At 39.0% G+C, this 21,595-nt stretch overlaps 1 protein-coding gene across 2 annotated transcripts in view; it reads right to left on the bottom strand.

Annotated features, from left to right (window-relative positions):
- Positions 1 to 21,595, bottom strand: part of VIPR2 (vasoactive intestinal peptide receptor 2) — an 83,186-nt gene that overhangs the window by 17,805 nt on the left and 43,786 nt on the right. For both annotated transcript variants that reach the window (XR_006289120.1, XM_027830938.3), the window contains exons 5-9: positions 10,903 to 11,000; positions 6,158 to 6,299; positions 3,273 to 3,423; positions 1,815 to 1,875; positions 610 to 679 (exon numbers count right to left, since the gene is read on the bottom strand). Coding sequence is in view for 1 of the 2 variants with exons in the window: in XM_027830938.3 (XP_027686739.2) it covers positions 610 to 679; positions 1,815 to 1,875; positions 3,273 to 3,423; positions 6,158 to 6,299; positions 10,903 to 11,000 (522 nt within the window). In the remaining variant the exon portion in view is untranslated. The remainder of the gene's footprint in view (positions 1 to 609; positions 680 to 1,814; positions 1,876 to 3,272; positions 3,424 to 6,157; positions 6,300 to 10,902; positions 11,001 to 21,595) is intronic.

Here is a 21,595-nt window from a genome sequence, read left to right as displayed (position 1 = left end):
CAAAATATTACTAAATGAGATGCTGAAGGCTACAGCTAATTTGTAAAAAATGCATCAGATTGCATTTGTGTTTGTATTTTGCACTGGAGGTAAAGCTATTGTTATGCACACTAATGAGTACATCTTCAGCACAGTGAACAAGAATTTAACTGCACATGTTCAGTTAACATTAATGAACTCTATGCAGCACAATCCCTGTGCAGCATGCTAAAAATGTCCTTCTGTATAAATGTCTAATGTATGTAATTCTAGGCTACTAGTTAAGAAAAGATATACACAGCTGTCAGTCTTTTCCACTGTAATAATATTTATAAACAAAAGTAAATCTATAATCCACATGAAAAGTTTAACTTGATGTTTTCTTCCCCCAAGGTTCTTGAGCTGGCAAGAGTTTCAAACAAACAAACAAACAAACAAACAAACAAAACCAACCAGTCATTTAACAGGAGGCAGCTGAATTTTAAAGGCAATGAGTTTAAATAACCCGGGCATGTGTTTAAAATCTCCCCTACAAAGTAATTTATTTCATTACAATGGAGTTTTTGCCTATTCACTGCACAAGGCTGCAAACTGATATATAATTCATATTGCAAAATGTAGTTTACTTACTATAATAGAAACTAAAATTGGTAATCGTATAACCCACCAAGGACCACTGTGTTCATTTGTATCCCAGCAACTATAAAAAGAGTAAAAGGGAAAATTATGTTAATACTAATTTTATTTGGCAAGTGAGGTATGTGAAGACAAGTGTTTTGGATTTACAAGTCAAAACAAAAATAGTCTGCTCTTGTGAATTCTAAGCAACATAATTTGATATTCTCCTGCTTTTATTTTTATTTTCACTGGGTTTTAATGTGCATATTCGAATTAATTAAAACAGAGATGTAACAGAGCAGTGTTAGAAGAAACCCAGGCAAATACTGTGGGGGACTCTCAAGTTTAGTTTCACTCTTTATGTCATGACACTTTTCCAATAAGAGTACAGCTACAGTATCTGGGGCAGCAGAATGATCTGACATAACTGACAGATACAATTAAAAGGATATAATTTACTGCTGGACTATTTGGGTTACAGATGAGTGGAACTGGTGTGGGAAATATTAAGAATAAGCCTTCATCTGAAAAATTGGACTCTCACTTTTCCCTTTAAATAATTTGTTCAGTTTTCCACCCCAAGCCATTTTACCCTTCAATGACCATCTAACTTTACAGTCAGTCATTCTCAGTGCCCACAGCCCCTGTTGACTTCAGTATGTACTGAGCACTTCTGAAGAAGCAGAGCTTAAAACTTCTGAGAGAATAGAAGCTACAAGTGATAAACCTTAAATAGTAGAAACATTTAATAGTTTGTAAGCTTCCAGCTGTGATGACCATAGCAAGGTACCAATTCAAGAACAGCATCACTTTGAGTTTATTTTTTTAGAGGTATTGCAAATAGGTTCCCTGAGAAGTTAGGAATAATCCATCATCTGTACCAGCTATTGCAGATGCCACTTACAAGAGTTTCTAAGTCATCTAGAGCCTAATCCTGTGAGGTACTCTGCACTCACAATTACCAGGGATGCTAGTCTAAATTCTGACTCCCTTACATAGAAACTTAGGGAGGCACACCATTACAAATGGAGATGCATATTAAAATCATGCCACAGTTTTATTCAGATATTACAGTTAGCAAAGTGGATGAGCTGATAGACCAGGGGTGGGCAAACTATGGCATGCGGGCCAGATCCGGCCCGTCAGGGCTTTGGATCCGGTCCACGGGATTGCCACCCCCGGGAAGCGGCCAGCACCAGGTCCTCCTAGCTACTTACCCTGTGTCCTCTAAAAAGATCCTTGTCACTGTCCACAAGATGATGAATACTGTAGGAATTCCTAAGAAATTATAGTTTGTTATAGCGAATTATTGTAAAAATCTATGAACAGAAACCCCCTACCCCTCTTGTAACAATCCACTACTAGAATACACAAGCTCTGGCATGAAGCAAATGCAGCACATGGAATAATAAAGTGTAGCTGTAGCTGCAGGGTGGGGACCAGCGGCAGGTTGCAAACAATTTCTATCCATCTCCCAATGAAGACAAGCACAAGCAATTATTACAGGTGAGTGCATTTATTTCTTACAGAACATACAAAGGGTGCACACCCCTCAGGCTCCTGAGTGTGAACCTTAGGGATACAAATGCTATGCATCCCTGGACTAAATGAAGATAGATGTTAGGAATGAAATGTAATGTGCAAATCATTTTACAAAAAAGCATTCACACAGACTGGTTCACTCCCATTTCCCAGCTACACCCAAGTATACTTTTATGATCAGTTTCTAAGGGCTTCACATCTATAAAACCTTCCTTTGGCTCTCGGGTATGAAAGGAATCAGTGTGTAAAAATGAAACAAAAATATTTACAGTAATAAGGGACTAGCTGGCACAAAGAGTTACTGGGTCCAACTTTCACTGTCGGAGAGTTGAATTCAAATCCCATTTTACAATTGAAAATGAATTTAGTGGCCTGATCTTATATTGTACCCATGCCCATCACATCATCACAGTGTTTGGCATTCTTTACAGTTCAAGAGATTCCCAGCAAAGACAGAGCCATTTCACTGGCAAGCATCTAAGGTGAATTGGCAGCAATGTGAAGGATAGCTTCCATAGTGTTTTCCTGTACAATGGGGCATAAGCAAGTGCTTCTAACACCACATTTCACTGAAGGCATTGAAGTCACTCCTGACTTTTAAAGAATACAATGAACATGTGGGGCCTGATTCATCACTGAATCTGATCTCCATTCAGACACAGGAATTGGACATGTGAGAGGGAAGGAGAATGGTGGCTTTGCACGTCCCTTATTCTGGGGTCAACCAGCCCGACACTGATTAGTATAACCTCAAGGGTGCCTTAGCTTGTGCCCAGCTGCTGATGGTTTCCAAGGGGCATTCAGGTCTGTGGGAATACTTGAGAAAACAGAAGCGTTCTGGACATATCCACTTTTTCCTGGCAATACCCTCTACATAGTCACTGTGCAGTGGCCTGTGAGGGAGTGGCATGGAGCCTTTGTGCCAGCTCTACATCCTTTTATGCCAGAACAATTTCTTGGTGGCTAGATTTGCATTGGTGGAACAGAATAAAGGGGCTCTCTTAGCCTGTGGAATCAGGTCCATGGACGGTAGCTGTCTAATCGGAGATAATGTTATCTCAGTGGGAAACAATGAGCCTGACCAATCCATAGCTAAAAATAAGAATAAAATATGTATATATTTAAGTACTTACCCCAGCCAATCAGAAGATAGACTGTGAAATGTCTGTTAGGAGAGAATATTACCACAAGGAGGATGTGGAGGTAAAGTCCTTCAACTAAGAGCCAGTAAAAGTTTGCCATAACACAATATTGGAAAAATACCAAACTAGCCTTGCAGCCAACCTGAAGTGTTACAAACAAACAAGGATTAAACTTCTTGCAAAGAAAATGCAGTAATATTTTGTTACAAACATTTTTCTACAGACCCAAGCTCTCTATATATTATGTTCTCTTATCTCTCCTGTATGTCAATGTACAATATATAGAAAAGTTATTTTTCAATGGCCCCTAGAAATAAGGAGATGCATTTAAAGTATAAAGAATGCTTATACAAAGGAATTTAGTTAGCCAAAACTTTATTTCTATGGCTTCCTTGCAGCCAATTTACTCAGAAACCTTGAAATCATCATGACATAAACATTAAAAAAGGAAGATACCAAAGACCATCATTTAAGATAATAAACACATATAACTTTATAGGTTTTCTTAAAAGTTTCCTAGAGGTTTTAATTTGTTAGAAAAATAACAAAAAATTGCCTTTGTGAATTTTCAAAGGTCAAAGTGAAAAATATAGAATTAGGTACCAAATGCAGTCCCACTGGTCAGGATGTAAGGATATTTAGAAAATAAAAATTTGACTGTACCATCAAAAATATTTTTCCCCCACTGTGAAATTCTCTAGTGTTTCCCAATTTGTTAAAGACAACCAGAATGCATCACTCCATTATGACCTCTGCAATTTATAGTCTGTGTGATGTTTTTCAGAATGTACCGTTCTAAGATATCTGATGCTACAAGGAAATGTGCAGAGGGTTTCTCACAGGGGAAAATGTAACTTTTTAAACTGTAAATTAAAATGTGGTTTGATGCTTAATTCTCTTTACAACCTGATTATGGCATGGCATTGAGGGTCAGAAGGCTTCATCTTGACTCAAAGTCATGATACACTTTGTGTCCATTTATTCCTCTTCGAAGTCTTTTGCCCTCCCTCTTGAAGTTAAGCCTGTAGCTGAAGCAATTCCCAGCCAATGAATAGATGCCACCAGCCAGCCAAATTGTGTAAAAAAAGTTATTCAGTTTTAGAAACTGTTCATTTTAAAAGAGCTGTGCCAAGAGCACAAATAGCTCTGTGGAATGAATAAACATGATGTGAGAGTCAAACTCTCCAAGCTGTTACATAACTAAACCAGGGTTCAAATAGTGTAAGAAGCAGTACCTATTCCAAGCAACATCAGATCATCTCAACAACAATGCAACAGAAATTAGAGAACAGCACATTGATCTGGACCAGTCCAACTGCAAGAATATCCAGCTGCAAACAAGAGTAACTGCAGGACAAAAACAGAAACGACTTGGGTGCAAACAGGCATGATCAGGCCCAAGAGCCTAATCCTGCAAGGTTTTGAGCATTCTTGACTCCCTGAGATGTCAATCCAAGTGACCTGTTTACAATGATTTTACAGTGCCAGTGTTAAGTATTTCTTCAGTGAGAGTGTTTCAGTTGACGGATTGTGTAAATATAGCTTAAGAGTCACTTGGAAAAGGTTTGCACAATGGAAGAATGTACCTTTATCAATACAAAAATATTACACTGCATTTTTCTTCAGTTTTTTCTATACTCTAAATTTAGCCACAATGGGCAGGGGAAAAAACACTGTAAATTAAATTCTCTGAGGTCTTCAGCAGTGTCCGCAGATTTATTTTGCAGCAGTTCTGCTCCAAACCAAGGAGATGGGGATACTCTATGCCAGTGGTTTTCAAACTTTTTTTCTGGTGACCCAGTTGAAGAAAACTGGGGCTGGGGATGAGGGGTTTGGGGGGCTCAGAGCTGGGGCAGGGAATTGGTGCGTGGGGTTGGGGCACGGGCTTACCTCCGGTGGCTCCCGGTCAGCGGTGCAGAGGCAGGCTTCCCGCCTGTCCTGGCATGGTGGACTGCACTGTGCCCCGGAAGAGGCCAGCAGCAGGTCTGGCTCCTTGGGTGAGGCGTGCAAGCGGCTCGGTGCAGCTCTTGCCTGCGGGCACCCATCCCCTCCAGCTCCCACTGGTTGTGCCCCGTGGCCCCCCTACATATGAGCTGGACCTGCTGCTGGCCGCTTCCAGGACGGTGTCAGAATGGGTAAGGACTACTAGTTTTTACTGGCCAGCCACCAGGGTCCCTGGGTGCTGAGCAAGGCCATCCAGTGCCTTGGATTCCGCGACCCAGTACTGGGTCGTAACCTGAACTTTGAAAACCACTGCTCTGTACAATGTGATATACCATTTAACTGTTCAACCTTCTCAACCTCTGAGATTTTGCAACCCTGCATACTATGTTAATGCCTTATCCCTACTGTGCCACATGGTTTGCCATGAATGCAGATGACAGCCCTCCATCACCTTCTGGGGGTGTGGCTTGGTTGCTAGAGCCTTCTTTCTCTCCTACAAATACCTACTCAGTCTCTTATTGCTCTCCCTCCCTTAATGCCCCTCCTCTGACTCCAGATACAGCTGCAAGAGCCTTCTCAGAACATCTAGCCTTTCCCATTTCCCGGCTGGTATCTTCCACTTCTAACCTCTACCCTGACTTACCCCACCTCCTTGCTGTCATAGTTATCCTCGGCCATGGCTGATTCTGTTTTTTTGATAACTGAAATTCCTCTGCTACCTGCCTGAATATCCAAAGCTGCATTAGCTCACCTCCCAGCTCTTCTGCTCCCTTTCTTCTCCTGCAGTTGCATCTCAGTTCTACCTGACACTAGTTCTCTCACAGCTCCCTCCACTGACAACTTAGTGTTCCCAAAAATTCACCAGGGATGCAGAGGTGGAGAGGGTTAAAAGGCAAAAATATTACACAGTGTAGCCAAAAAAGCTTCATTACCCATGACGACTGATCCTCTGAACAGTGAGCTGTGTTGGAATTGGAATAAAGAATATCATCCTTGACTAAAACAGAGACTGCTCTTAGAATGAAAGAGAGGAACAAGTTCAGATGGATGTAGTTCCGCGTGCAGTGAAGTTTTCTACATTAAAGAAGAGATTTTTTTGAAAAAAGCATTTTAGTTTCCAGGACAGAAAGGCTATCGTACAGTCTTTTGATTAGTCTTAAACTGTTTCTTAGTGAAATGAACCTGTAGTGATTACCTGCCCTTTCTCTGTGTATGACCCTGAGTAAGTCCCCTTTCAGGGTTTAAAAAAAAATTCTGACCAGTGCATACAATTAAGGCATCTTTGACACCTTTTCAGTGTCACAGATTAAAAGGCCCTGCTGCCATTTTTTACCATGAAGAGTATATAATAAAGGTGATTTTTCATTTTCTATTTTTGATGTGTTCTAGCCTTTGTCTTCTAGATTCCCAGTGAAAAGCCTAGCTCTCCTGGCTAAATTTCTGAAATACCCCTTCCTAATGTTTTCTTGTTGGAGTTTTCTGTCTTTAATTCCAGTATTTTGATTCATAAAGTATGGACATCCTGGGATGCAGGTGAATGTATAAACAATTTAGAAATATTGTACATACAAAAATACAAATTGGACTGCACTTCCTTCCAGTCCATCAGGACTTAAAACCTTTACTCTTTAATCCACTTGCTCTGTGAAAGCTTGGAAACAGATGATGTTTTCAGTGTGCCAGGAAAATCAAAAAACTCTAGTGGGAAGTAGGTTCCAGAGGCAAGGACCTATCACCTGAAACACCCTTTCTCCAGCACCTTGTCTTAATGCAGCATTTATCCTAGCTGATCTCACTAAATAGCAGAGGAGAGAGAGAATCTATAAGGCAGACAGGAACCAAACCACTCAGGATTTTATCAGTAAAAAGCAACACCTTGAACTGCAGCTGAAAACTAGTACAGATTCGATAATATTGTTGTTATTGAAGGAATGCAGACAGAATAGAATTTTATGGCAGATGACTGCATTCTGTGCTGCATTCTGAAGCTTCTGAGTGCTCTTCCGGCATAGACTTATGCAAAGAACATTAAATAACCCATTCTGGAGGTGACAAAAGCGTGGTCAATTGTGGTCCGCTCTGCATCTGAGAGAAGAAGTCATAACCTTCTAGCGTGGCAGAGATGCAAAATGAATTTTTGGCCTATTCAGCAAAGGACATAATCCCATGATTTACTTTAAACACTTGCTCAGCTTCCATTGACTTCAATGGCTGTGCATATGCTTAAGAGCTTTGATGATGCAGGGCCTGAGACATCCAAAAGCAGCTGAGGGTCCATTGCTATTATAGTACATGGCTTAATACATCCCTATGAAAGCCAAGGTCACATTCCAGGCATCTAATTATTTTCCTTGGATAATTAATAGGAACAACATGTTTCTCTCTCATGCTGGATTTGAAAGAATAAAAGTCTAATCCTGCCAGGAGCGAGGTGCTCCTGAGAGATGCTGTACTCTTGCAGTTCAGTGAAAATGATAGGCGCTCAGGGCCCTTGCAGGTCAGGCCCTTACTGCAGTGATAGTTGCTAGATTTCTGTATGTGTAGAAATCTGCATATATGCAAACAGCAGCAAAGTCAGATATACAAAAAGTTTTATACAAAGCAGAAATAGCAAATTTTGATATTTTCCACAATATGAAATTTTAAACAACATTTTGTTTTGGGTCAATTGAAATGTTTCATTTTGATTTTGACTGAATAAAAATTGTATAAGAGGCAGTGTGGCACAGTGGACAGAGCACTGGACTGGGAGATGTAGGTTCTATTCCCACCTCTGACACTGGCCTGCTGGGTGACCTTGTGTCACGTCGCCTCCCTGTGCCTCAGTTTCCCCTCTGTAAAATGGGGCAATGATATTAACCTCAATTGTAAAGTGCTTTGAGATCAATTGATGAAAAGCACTGCATCAGAATGAGGTATTATTATTATTATACAATATAAAAAATTCAAAATGAAAAGTAGTTTTGAAATGAAAAGTTGCAATGTTTTGTTCCAATAAGGTCATTTGATTTTTTTTCTCATCAAAATTTCATCAAAATTGCAACATTCCTGTGGAGCATTTTTATTTTGACAACTCAGAATTTTCTGATGAAAAACTGTCAGAAAATTTTCAACCAATTCTAATCATAATGTTCATACAAAGTGTCACCTGGGATGAAAAAGCCTTGACATTTGAAAAATTGGTACAATTTTGAATAGCAAGAGAGTTTAGGAAGCTCAGTGTCTCTGGCTGGCAATTTAGGATTAACAAATCTATCAAAGAGATGCTAGAGTCATAATTCCTTCCCCTTAAAATACTTCAGAATCTGCCCTTTGGTAGGAAAACTAGTCAGAATCCAGATTGGGTTTCTGCAATGACTGAAAACCCAGGGTTGAATTTATCCCCAACTCTGCAAGTACATGAAAGAAGTTTCAATTTTAGGAAGAGTGTACAAGAGAACCTTGCAAATGTGTGAAACTTTCTGAAACAAAATTTCCTTTTCTCATCTAATTGCCCTAATTTTAGCATGACTAGTCATAAATAGTATCCTGTACATTAAATAAAGATCAGAAAGCATTGAAGTTGTGTCAGTTCTGCTGTTCATAACTCCTTAATATGTGCTAGACTAGGAAGCAAACAGAGCCAGCTAAATGAGAGGTTTTATATATTTGTCATACGTACATACAGGCACCCACAGTTAAACTGAATTCCTTCCACCCCAGAACTTTGTTTCAGAAAATAATGGTGCACGTGTTCAGGGATAAATGCTGTAGATTTTGAGGAAAGCATGTCCAATTCCACCGATGTAGTTGTGTGCATCAATGCACAGTTTTAAAAATCCTATGTATTACTAACATCAAAAATTCAAACTTTAATCCTGTTGGATGAAGTTAGGATTTAGATTTTTTTTTTTGTTGCTTTAGTAACTTTTAATTTTTAACCCACTAGTGTAATTGCCAGAAATTCCTCCCAGGAGTTTCATTTGAAGAAGTTATTCTTTACTCCTCTTAAATACTATTGTATAGGCCGGATGGCTCCATCCCAAAGATGGATGTATTTCAGTGGATCCTTATATACAATACATTGGTACTTTCTGTAAAGCACCTTGGGATCCTTTCAGACAATAACTGCCTCTTCAATATAAATATAAATAGCTAATAAAGGTGTTTTCAGCTACTCTGATCCTGGAGAATGGGAAATGGAGCCTTTCACTACCTATTATCCTTAGATCACCCCTCACAAGATATTGGTTTTTAAAGGCATTTGCATCATTTACAGATTCTCAAGCCAATATTCCGAAGTGTGATTTATCACTGAGGATGCATTAATTGGGTAGAAGGGAGGGGGATTGGAAATTCTAAAAATATCCCCACCTCCCAAAAAATGATCCCAATATATACAATGCCCCATTTTGTCGATACTGTGTGAATGAAGTGTGCCTACACATATTGGTTTGTGCTCATTTCCATTGCTAGTGACAGACATTATCTCCCAGGGGACTAGCTTTCCTCAAGTAAGCATTTCTTTGTTGCATGGGAAACAAATTGATTCTCTTTAACCTGCCTTTTTTGGGTGACGGTTTTGAGGAGTCTGTGATAAGGCGTACACTGATGTCCTGTGGATTCTTCTTACTTTCCCAACCCCTCTTCAGTCTTGCTTCAGGCACGAAGATGGTTTTCAGTCTCACCAACTGACTACCTTCTAGCGATGGACATAAGTCAGGAGTCTATGCTCGAGTCTTTCAAATGCATTAATAGCCATTGACAGTGTTGAACACAAGGTGGTGTTGATTTGCTTGCAGACCTTAACTAGGATAGAGGAGATTACTCCTGAAATTGCTCTGTTCGTTCTTTGCAGAAAGACCCCAAAAGATCTCGTCCTTGTGGTAGATTGTGGCAGGGCTGGGGCTCTGGCGCCACCATGCTGCAGATAACATGCAGCTCAACATCTTCTTTTTGCTGAAGCTGGACGATGCCTTTTCTCAGCTCTCAGTAGCTGGTGGAAATTGCAGGCATGGATGAAAGAAAGTTGGTTGAAGCTTAGTTTGAAGAAGATAAAGGTGATGCTAGTAGGCAGGAGGAGGTGAAACTCATAAGCAGGCATTTGAAGGTATCTGTTCCCATAATATATTCCTGCCCTTCTTTATTCTGTGAACCAATCTGAATTGTGGGTTACTCCCAGAATCTCAAGTAGTGTCAATGGCCAGAAGAGCATTTGTCCATCTCCATTTAACAAAAGCACTGTGACTATGGTATTTCTCTTCACTATCTCACCACCTTTTTGACTTTCAGGAATGATTACTGAAGACACTCGAAATTAGAACACACCTGGAGACCACCGAGAAGCTTCACCAGAACATGGCTGCTCACTTGGTTAGTATTGACTGGCTTTCCATTTATTTTCAGGTACAATTCAAGGTGTTGATTTTGATCAATAAAGCATTAAATCATTTAGATCTGGTCTAATCTTGTGCATGTAGGTTGTACTATGTATGAATTTCTAAAGTTCTCTGGAATCCTCTGATATGAGAGGTGCAAACATAAATTCAAGTTACCAATGCAACTATTATTTGTTATTAAATTCTTCGAAGTTTAAAAATCATCAATTTTCTAAACATCTGAATAATCATAAAACAGACAAGGATTTTAAAATATTTTCCTATTTTCTTGCTTATTTTTGTTCATGTGAGGTACTTACTTGAAAAGGCAAAGAATTATACTTCCTGTCGTTAGAGCAATCAGAGATGCACTATGTCCAAGGGTGTAGATTGCCTTCACTAGTATATAGAAATTAATCTATGAAGAAAAATATATATTCATAAACCATTAGTTATATGTGCAATCAAATGTGTAATAATGTGGCATTGCTTTAAATAGTTTTAAGAATAAAAACTGCATAATTTTACTAACAATTTTTTAGTCTGGCTACCAGCTACTGAATTCCTGTGCGAATGTTAAACATGCTGATTCCCTTACACTCATGTAATGCAACACCTCTAAAGAAGTCGTCTCTGATGAGGAAATCAAATGTGGGACTTCTTGATCTTCAAACATCCAACTACCTCAACCAAATAACCCTGCTCCATTAGTAGGCTCATAAGCCTCAATGTGGTTCAGTCACAAGAGAAAGAGAGAGTCACATTTTGTAAGCATGGGTTAGACTTGGAACAGTCTTCCACAACTTCTGCTCCAAAGCCCTGATTCAGTAGTCCAGCCTTGTTCAGCAACAGACATAAGAAAGCGCTTAAGTCCCATTGACTCCAAGTGAACATATGGAGTGCACATATTTGGTGAACTGGGGCCTAAACAACCCTTCCTCTCTCTATTCAAATTCCTTCTTAAAAGCCTAAAAGCCACTTCTTCTACAAAGCAAAAGCAGCACAAAGGGGATGCACCACTGAACAGCCATCACTGTCCCTTAATTTACCACCTAAATATTACTACATGCAATGCTATCAGAAATGAAAAATTCGTAAGTGTACTGCCAAAAAGTCAGAATTAATCTGCTACTTCTTTTGATGCCTACAATGAAATTTGATTTGTTTTACATTATTTTCCACTAAAGTACTATAAGGTATTAATACCAGAGATGTGATTTATGAGAAACAAATTAATAAACCATTTCTTGTTATTTGATGGAATTAACTGGTAGTTTTTTAACATCAATGCAGCATGCTGTATCTTATGGAACCAATTTACAAAGGTAGGCACATGCATTTATGTGCATACACATTCTGGTGCCTGTGTTACTAAGGGGCACAAATTCACAGTATTTTAAGAATATCATATTTAAGATAATAGGTTAGACTCTCTGCTACTGTAAGTCAGCCTAGCACCATTTATTTCAATTGAGCTATGGCAGCTGAGATTCTGACATCATATTTCAAAAAGTAGAAGTATGCCTCTTATAACATTTTGTATGTGTCTAAACTTCCATTTGTACCAGATTCTTCATTTGGATTCAACACTTGTTAAAAATTATACAGTTTTAAACAGAAATATTGCTAAAACTCATCTGGTAGAAAAATACGTTGTTTTATACCCTTTTAAAATTGCTAGAAAGCAGTGATGAAAGAATAACATTAGGAAGCTGCAATTTTTCCAGAAGAATACCATTGAAAGGAGGTAATTTTAGTGATCCTGGTTTATGTCAAAATTAGCAGAACAACGTTTAAATCATTTAGCAATCACAGCATGCATTTGGGCAAATCTAAATTAAATGTTAAATGAAATGAAGTATCTTATAAATGCGGTATAATAGATATACTTAAAGTTAAAAACTGAGGGAAACAAATTACCTACATTTAGCAAATAGATCTTAAGGACATTCAAGGCAAATGGCACCAGTCCCTGTTACCAGCTGTGTGAGGGAACATTCGCTCGTTATCCAAAAAGCATGGTCCAATTCCAGCAGGCTACTTCAGTAACTAATCCAACATCACCATTCTCCTAATTCCCAAATGGTACAATAGATACTACAAGGGAAATAGATGCCTACTTTTATTTTTGTACTAGGCAGTGCATAGAACTGGATTGTCTTGACATTTTTGTAGAACTCCTGACATTTTAATATTGAATTAGTTTGCTTTTAAAGTAGCAGTAAAACACTGGAGAGTGTGAAGGGTACCCTCTCACTTTGTGGGAGAGGAGACTAGCGAGTGTTTTGGGGCTTGTTCAGCGCTAACGAGGTGTACCTGTTAGGTTTGTTCTGACTGGAAAGAAATGGGCGGCGGGGGGGCGGGATTTCTTAAAGAAAGAAAACCCGCCAAGGGTGGGTTGGGTTATGGTGAACAAGAAGAAGACTGCTACACCTCAGAGAGTAATCTGCCAAGAAAGAAACACTCAGAGGCCTCACTGCCCTGAAACATCATGGACCAGCTGTAAAGAAGGGTGCCCCAAGAGAAGGGGCTGCAGGTAGACCCTAATTAAAGACAGTAGGCCAGCTGATAACCAAGTCCCAAAGAGCTGGTCCCAGAAAGCCTGCCTAAGAGACGGGCCACCTGAGTCATTCTCTTCCTTTACTCTGATCATCCTCTCTCACAAAGTAGTTTTGCTTGTTTGTTTGGTGTAGAGAACCCCTCCCGTGTTACGAACACGGGAAGCACATTACAGAAAACTTGAATTGGGAACTGGTGGAGATGCAGAGGAGCCCCAAACCCCCCTCCCCCAGACGCACCAGAGAAAACATGACCATAGAAATTAGTAAAGGTCCCAATGGAATAGGAATGATCTTAGGAAGCTTCCCCACTTAAAGGACCAAGGACTGATGATAAACTTTCATTTTAAATTGAAATCCTGAGCTTTCAATGATATAAAATAGATTATTCCTTTCATTGTATTTCATAGGGTCCCAGTCCTACAAATACACACCCTTGTGCATAACACCCTTATACTTCTGTGGAGTCCCACCGAATTCAGTGGGACTCTGTGGGCACAAGAGCCCAGATCTTCAAAGGTATGTAGGTGTTGCTCCACTTAGCTTTGCAACACCTAACCCCTAGATGGCCAGTCACCTAGTGGAATCCCCAACCCCAAGCTAGGTTCCTAGGCTCCCTAAAAAATGCACAGGGAGAGTCACGTGCCTAAAAGAAGGGGATACCTAGAAGCCTGCAAGCTGAGCAGGGAGCTAACTAAACTAGCCAGGAATGAAATGCCAACCTAAGAGAGCTGACCTAGTACACCTGGCTGACTGGGCAGAGATAGGCACCTCCCTCCACTCAGGATCCTCTGCTGCAAAACTCTTCCTCAAGTTAGGCCCCCCTAAGCCAGATCAGCTGCTCAGGTAGCCCATGCTGTAGGAACTGAAACCATCATTGTTGCCCTATGTTTCCCTGTGCCTCTGGCTGTCTTCAATGTGGATGTGGTGCTGCCCCCCATTGGCAGCCTGTATCCTGCCCTCCAGTGTGGGGTCTGACAAGTATCAGATCTTAGACATACTCAAAGCATCCCTACAGGATTGGGCCCAGTTGCCAAATAGGTGTTTCCCTCTCTAGTTTGAGAATCCTGCTTGGAAGCCTCTCCCCTCCTTTTTGAAATCCATTTCTTTCACGTTGATCTTATCACTAACGATGTTATCAGGCTTTGCAAGGAAAGTTTGTTGGGTATTTCCTGTTCCACTGAGTTCAACTGTAATCTGTTCGGGTCAAGAACCTTGTGTTCTACACTTCTTGAAAAACACCCCGTGCACAGATGGTGCTCTATCAGTAATAGCAAGCAGGAGGTTCTAGGACAACTTTCCTTACAATTCAGAGTACTGTGCAACCAGCACAATCAGTCCAAAGCCATAAAAATATTTAAATTCCTACAATAATATTTAGCCTGAACTAAAAACACTAGCAATTTTATTAAATGTATTCCTGTTGCTGTGGTGACTACTTAGCCCATATTTTTAAGAGCGATCCAGCAGTTTCAGCAAGGATTAGATCTTGAATTTGGACATTTTCTTTCAAACAAATGAAAAGTAGTTATTCTTAAAAGAAACATGTTTGTCATCTCTGAGAACTCATTACTCAAGTGGTTAGCTTTAAGATGAAACTGAATATAGCATTAATTTATCAGTGAGCAATCATAAAATCCCGTCTTTTTAATTCACCAAATTGGTTCCAGTATTTACTGCTGATGGATGAGTTTCAATTGTTGTCATAAGTGTATAGTTTCTTAATGTTTTCAGTGACTATGTTGGGTTTTATTACATGTACACCTAGAATTATTGTCATGTGCTGTATTCTAGATAACACTCATTTAAGATATATTTAATACCATGCCTTTAAGAAATAGTGATTTAAATGAACTGTCAGTTGAGTATGAACTTCCTATAGACCAGAAAACTATGCAGTTTATCTCTGCCCTTTTTAACAAAGCAGACCTATTACTCTGCTCTTACAGGAAATATCATGTTTCTCTGTTAAAAGGTAAGAAGCTGTGAACTCTGTGGTGATATAATCATAACATGCTGTAGCACATCTTTATGTCTTGGTTTATTATGATCCTGGGATCTAAGGATTGCACTGTTCTGTAAATTATTTTATACAGAGGAGGTCACTGGCTCAAGCCAGAGTTATTAGTCCTCCATTTTCTTGGAAATAAATTCACACAAATTAAAAAGGGACATAAAACTTAATATAAATTCAAAGCTATATCTTATATTGCACATATATTTTAAAATCCTTACCTGTGTTACTACCACCAATATAAATGGTTATTAAAATAGAAATAATATTAAGGGCTAAATGGTCCTGTCATGTGTATTGTGCAATTCAGAGAGGATGTGTGCTTGTTACGTTCTTGGCGCAAGAAAATGAAAGGTCCAAGGTTGGGAATACCAGGGAAGTAAATTGCGTTATACTGAAAGTACACGTGAGAATGGAAAAAGATGGTATCAGAAAGTAAAGAAAAGGAAACCAGGATGCTACAGTCATTATAGTGGTCCTTCACTGGCAAAAGTTTCTCTGTTACTAAAATATCTTCTCTTGTATGCTACAAATAATACAAGTAATTAATTAATTAACATCTTCACTAACTGTTAAAGTAGTGATCCATACGCTTTCTTCAGTGAGCAGCTAAACTCATTCTTATTGCCAGCACAAAAACCAAATAAACCACTGCACCTTTTAAACTCTGTATTTGGTAACTTTTTAAAGCTTTTCTGTTCAGTATATTGGGCTACTGAAAGTCTCTGAACAAGATCAAATAAGACTTTTGTACACCCAAAAGCCTTAGATCAGTAAAAACTACATTCACTAAACATGTTGTCTTGTGCTCATGTGACTGCCTTATTGGCCATTTAGATATCAAACTAATGTTTAAGGTTCAGTTCCCCACTCTGTCACTGGCCTGATAAGTGACCTTGGGCATGTCACTTCACTTCTCTGTGCCTCACTTTCCCCATCTGTGAATCTGACCACTGCCCCTTTTGGTTGATGAAAGAGAATCAGGATCATTTGGTGCCCCTCATGACCACCACTTGAGTTATCATGAAATTCTTGTATTTCCGAAAATGTTAGTGACCCTTTGAGATGCGCCACCCAATCAAGAGAGATTATACATTCTTTTTAGTTTTGGTCTTGACGGGGAGGTATTTGTTTAGGAAAAATGTAAATGGTTGGTGCCAAGTATATCAAATTTATGTCATGTTTAGTCTGCATTGCTTACCCTAACTTTTTTTCCATGTTTGCATATTCTCATTTCAGAATAAATTGCACTGATTCTACATTCTTTGCATCCCCCAATCAAACAGGCACAGCATCAGCTGTACTTTTATAAACTTAGAACTAAGTAGAAACTGATTTCTGAAATTCAGAGGCTCATCACCCATGATTAGTCAGAATATGTGCACTAGGGGCTTGTATGAGAGAGAATGGCTACAAGTCATCATAGGGAAATTCACTGTCAGACCAGTCTGGCCTTCCTATGAGAGGGCCTGGATACAGCAGACACCATCTGTATGACTTCATGTCAAGAACTGATGGGACTTAACATTTCTCATATTCTCCTTTTCCTCAGCACCCTGCAACACTACATTCCGATGAGTAACACTAAGAGATTTATGTGCATTACTCAATGCTATGGACTATTCTAAAACGTGGGATTTTTTAACTTTTTATTTCCTAGAGAAGAATTTTTTGAAGTGCTATATAGATGTTATCTTCTGATAAGCACTTTCTTTCAGTCTTCCAAGGCCAAGACTCTGTAGGTTGAATTTCCTGTTTCGCCTACTCCTAGTAAATTAGAATAAAGTACAGGGCAGTAAATAAGAGCCTGATCTAACAGCCACTGAAATCACTGGAGTCTTTCCATTGACTTCAATGGGCTTTGGACCAGGCCTTGCATGCACTACATTACTTTATTTTTAATAATTATCAAGATTTTCTTCCTCCCCAGTCATCTTCATTATTTAAAAGAAAAACACACTGGCATTCGTGCTTTCTGTTTTTAGCTTCTCTTGTGCCAGTGATGACATTTGATGATTAAATATGCCTGCTCTCCTTCAAACTGCGGCAAAAGACATTTTGTATGGGACTTCCAAAGGAGCCTAAGAGAGTTGGGTGCCCAAATCTCACCGGATTTCAGTTGCTAAAAGACAGTTGTCTTTGCAATGTTATTGTGGAAATAAAAAATTCAAGATGAATATATTAAAATTGCTTGAATGACAACTGCAGTTTCAACAATGTGAATAGGGCTCTGTTGTTTAACAAGTTAATGGGACTATAGATTTTGTGTGCCAGCTTCATCCTTTCTGTTTAAAACAGACCCTACCATTTCCATTACAGCTTTAAGGATCTGGTCCATATACGAGGATTTCATTTCTTCTTTCCTAGCTCTTTCATTTTTGCTAGTTCTGTAATTTACATTTTTTCCCTCTAGTCCATGAATTTCAAAATCAGTGTAAGGTTAGGTTCTATGCCTACTGGAGTTAAAGTGGAATTAGAGCTGTGGAATTTCTCCCCTGTCCCTTTAACTATTTAAATGCTAAATAAACTGTGTTTCAAGATGTGTTGATAAATTGCAATGGCAGGGCCACATGCACTAATAAATATTACAAAATTTCCAAAGGTTTCTTAGACAAATTATTGTAACACATCCAGCTGATATAACTAGTGATTGTGTTATTAATTAGGTTATTAATTTCTAGTGACATAATTCTAAAATATTTCATACTTACTCATCTAAAAAATAATCTCCGTTATGTAATTTCTCAGTACAATAACATTAATCCTACTAATACTTAGGCTGCATAATGTACTAAAGACAACATGTAACTCCATATGCATATTGCTTAAAGTTAATACGAACTGTTGGAAAGAAAACACTGTTTGATGTACAGGAATGCAAAGGGGCAGTGGCTTGGACTGCTATTTTCAAGGGAAAATTCACTAAAATGTCAGGCCTTACAATCTGTTGGTTTAGTTGTGCTACAGCTCAGTTGTGTTTGGGTTTGGGGTTTTTTTGCATGTAAATTGATAAAGCTTACACATCTGAATTTTTTGTTACCCTAAAGTTCCTTTGCACCATTGCGGCAGTATAAAGGGGCCTTACAGTGCATGTACATTTAAGTCAGTAAGGAACTGACTTACGTAAACCAAGTTTAAATCAAATAAAGAATTTTCAAAAAAGTTTTTTTTGCCCCCACCCCCCAAACTATGCCCAGGTTAAAAAGTGGGTGCATGGCCCCCGTGGCCACACCAGTTCCACCATTGGATCAAGGGTATGGAATTGCTTCTATATGAGGACAGACTAAAAAGACTGGAACTGTTCAGCTTAGAAAAAAGAGACAATTAAGGTGAGATGTGATAGAGGTCTGTAAAATCATGAATGGTGTGGAAAAAGTGAATAGAGAAATGTTATTTAGCCTTTCCCACAATAGAAAAACTAGGGGTCACCTGATGAAATTAATAGGTAGGAGGTTTAATATAAACAAGAGGAAATATTTTTATACAGTGCACAATTAACCTGAGGAACTCATTGCCATGGGATGTTGTGATGGCCAAAAGTATAACTGGGTTTAAAAAAGAACTAGATAAGTTCATGGAGGATAGGTCTATCATGGAGACCCTGAACCTCTGACTGCCAGAAGTCAGGAGCGGAAGATGGGTGGATCTCTCCAAAATTATCCTGTGCTGTACACTCTTCCTCCCTAAAGCTCTGGAACTAGTGGTGGTTGGATATAGGATAATGGGCTAGATGGAACATTGGTCTGATCCACTATGGCAGTTCTTATGTTCTCAGCATAGTCACATACCAGTTTAAGTCAATTTAAATACACAACTTCCATTAATCTGGTGCAACTTTCTGTGTAGACTGAGCCTAAGAGCCTGATTCTCCTCTACCTTGCTTCTTTTGTTGTAATTTACATCTGTTCAAAGCGAATGTGTTTGCACGATGCCACAATTCTGAACTGATAAAATTTGCACCCACTTTTCACAGGAAGAACTGACTATATAAGGTGCAAGACAGTGAGAATCAGTCCTTAGACATTTATTGCTTCTTACCCTAATAAAGAAAGTAATTTATGTATTTTCCATCATGAGAGTCACAGAAGAAAGTGCTAAATCAAACAGGCAAGAACTGCACCAGTCAGGTCTAGCTTGCTCACCAAATCTTAAGAGAACTAGAGAAAATATAAAACAACTTAACAGGAATCAATAACACACAATATGGCAAAAGGCAGTGTAAGAGTCCTTAGTTCCCTAAGAAACACTACATGGGAGTACTGTACCAGTGGTCCATTTTGTTCAATGTCCTCTTTCCCAATGCCAGATGCTTCAGAGGAAAATGTAAACCACACCCATAATATATGTAATTACATAATATTATATGGTAGAACATGTTTTCCTAACTTGCCTGCAGCTGACCAACCCTGAAATCGCAGGGTTACAATTGTATTCTAGCTGCTGTAACTGCAATGTTATTCCTAATTTAAATAAATGTCGAATCCTTGTTTAAAATGTACTATGCTATTTTCTTCAATATAGCAAGTGCTGCAGGTTAATTCTATATTACATTATAAATCATGCTCTCCATTTCAAATGTTTAACTTTTGAGTTCCCTCCTTTGTTTTTCCCCCATAGAAAAAGGTAGAATAAATATTGTAAGAACACTCAATCTTTCTCTAAACTATTCTTTATTTTATATTCAGTCCCATAAACCACATCTCCTCTTACTCATCTTCTTTACTTTTTTATGTTTTGCTCTTTGCCTTTTCTGAGATGGTGACCAAAACTGAATGCGGTAGAACAAGACAACTGAATTACATATTTTCTGTATTATTTCTGTCTCATTAATGCAGCCTAATATCTTAATTGCTGTATTGTACACTGCACACGGATCAGGAATCTTCAGTGAGCTGTCCAAGATTATGATCTGCCATTTGTGTTGCCCAATTACCTAGTTTCAGAGGCTGGCAGTTTGCAATGGTGTCAAATTAAAAGATGAAAGCAAAAAAGCACTCATGTTCCAAACCAAGAATAAAAGGAGTTAGACGTGCATTTAAAAAAAGAGTTCAGGATCATTCAAAGCGAAGTAAACAAGCTGAAATGGATTTACAGACTGACAGTGTCAGCAGAGCACACAATGGAACTAGTTAGCAACAATTCAGAATATGTTTTTTGAAGAGTTTAACTGCTAATATTCCAGACTTGCAGTGCGGTATGAATATCTGCATACGAAAATGGTGGTTGGACCAGAAGTCCCCTGAAGGATGCTCATGATGCCTGCCAGGGACATCCTCTCCTCCACTCTGTCCTGGTCTGCCAGTTCCGAACATGCAGTCAAGAGGAATCCAATTCTTACAAAGCATCTGACAAACAGGTCCCATAGCATCAGTAGGAAAAGGGGAGCTTGCAATGAAATCAGCACTTCTACTCCCGTAAGGGCCACACCCAACAAGATACTGGGTATCGTCCGTCTGTGGAAGTTGAGGGGACTGTGAGCTGGATACTGTTTGAGCGCTCATTATCAATTTCTGAACAGATTATAGGGCCCAATTATCAAATAGCAATTCTAAAAAAAGTCATTCCTACAACTGGACGCTCAGGCTGGCACTTGAATATAAATGGCCATTTTATGGACTCGATTTAATTTAACTCCTACAGTACAGGATTTAACTGTCCTGTTAAAGTGTTCACATTACAAACCTGCTACCACTCATGCAGTCTTTACAAATCATACCTCATGAAAACAACAGTTTTTGTAACTAAAATTTTGTTTTTCCAGAGACTAATCTTTTAAGGAAGGATTGAGTCATTTAAATATTAAACTGAAATGTTACCAACATTAGCATTAGAAAATGTTTACAAACAATTTGATACAAAAATAGCAGAAGTACAGGGGACAGGCTAAATTTCACCACACAATCATGTTTACGAACAATTTGATACAAAAATAGCAGAAGTACAGGACACAGGCTAAATTTTACCACACAATCATACTGCTTCTCTATCATGCCTTCTATCCTCTATTCTTTATCTGTATAGTGGGCCTAGAGTTTCTTTGGGAACACCATACAGTTGTTTGAGCAGAGCCACTGAAGACTCGTCTTCACTCAGGCATTGAAGACAATGGGCTTCTTATGGTACTATCCTTGATAATAAGCATTTGCACAATCCGGCCTTTAGGTCCGATCCTGTACACAGTTACACATGTGCTTAACTTTACCCATGTGAGTAGACAGTGCAAAACATGTGAGTAGTCAACGCAATGACCAGATGAGACCAGTTAAGCATGTGCCTAAGGCCAGGCCTACACTAAAAAGTTAGGTCAACCCAGCTATGTGATTGAGGGGGCATGAAAAATCCAAACCCCAAGCAACTTAGTCAAGCCAACCTAACTCCTGGTGTAGACAGTGCTAGATTGATGGAAGAATTCTTCCATTGACCTATTTACTGCCTCTCAGT

The sequence above is a fragment of the Chelonia mydas genome, chromosome 2 (assembly GCF_015237465.2).
Source record: "Chelonia mydas isolate rCheMyd1 chromosome 2, rCheMyd1.pri.v2, whole genome shotgun sequence".
Classification (NCBI taxonomy): domain Eukaryota; kingdom Metazoa; phylum Chordata; order Testudines; family Cheloniidae; genus Chelonia; species Chelonia mydas.
This window is presented reverse-complemented; position numbering and strand designations above follow the sequence as displayed.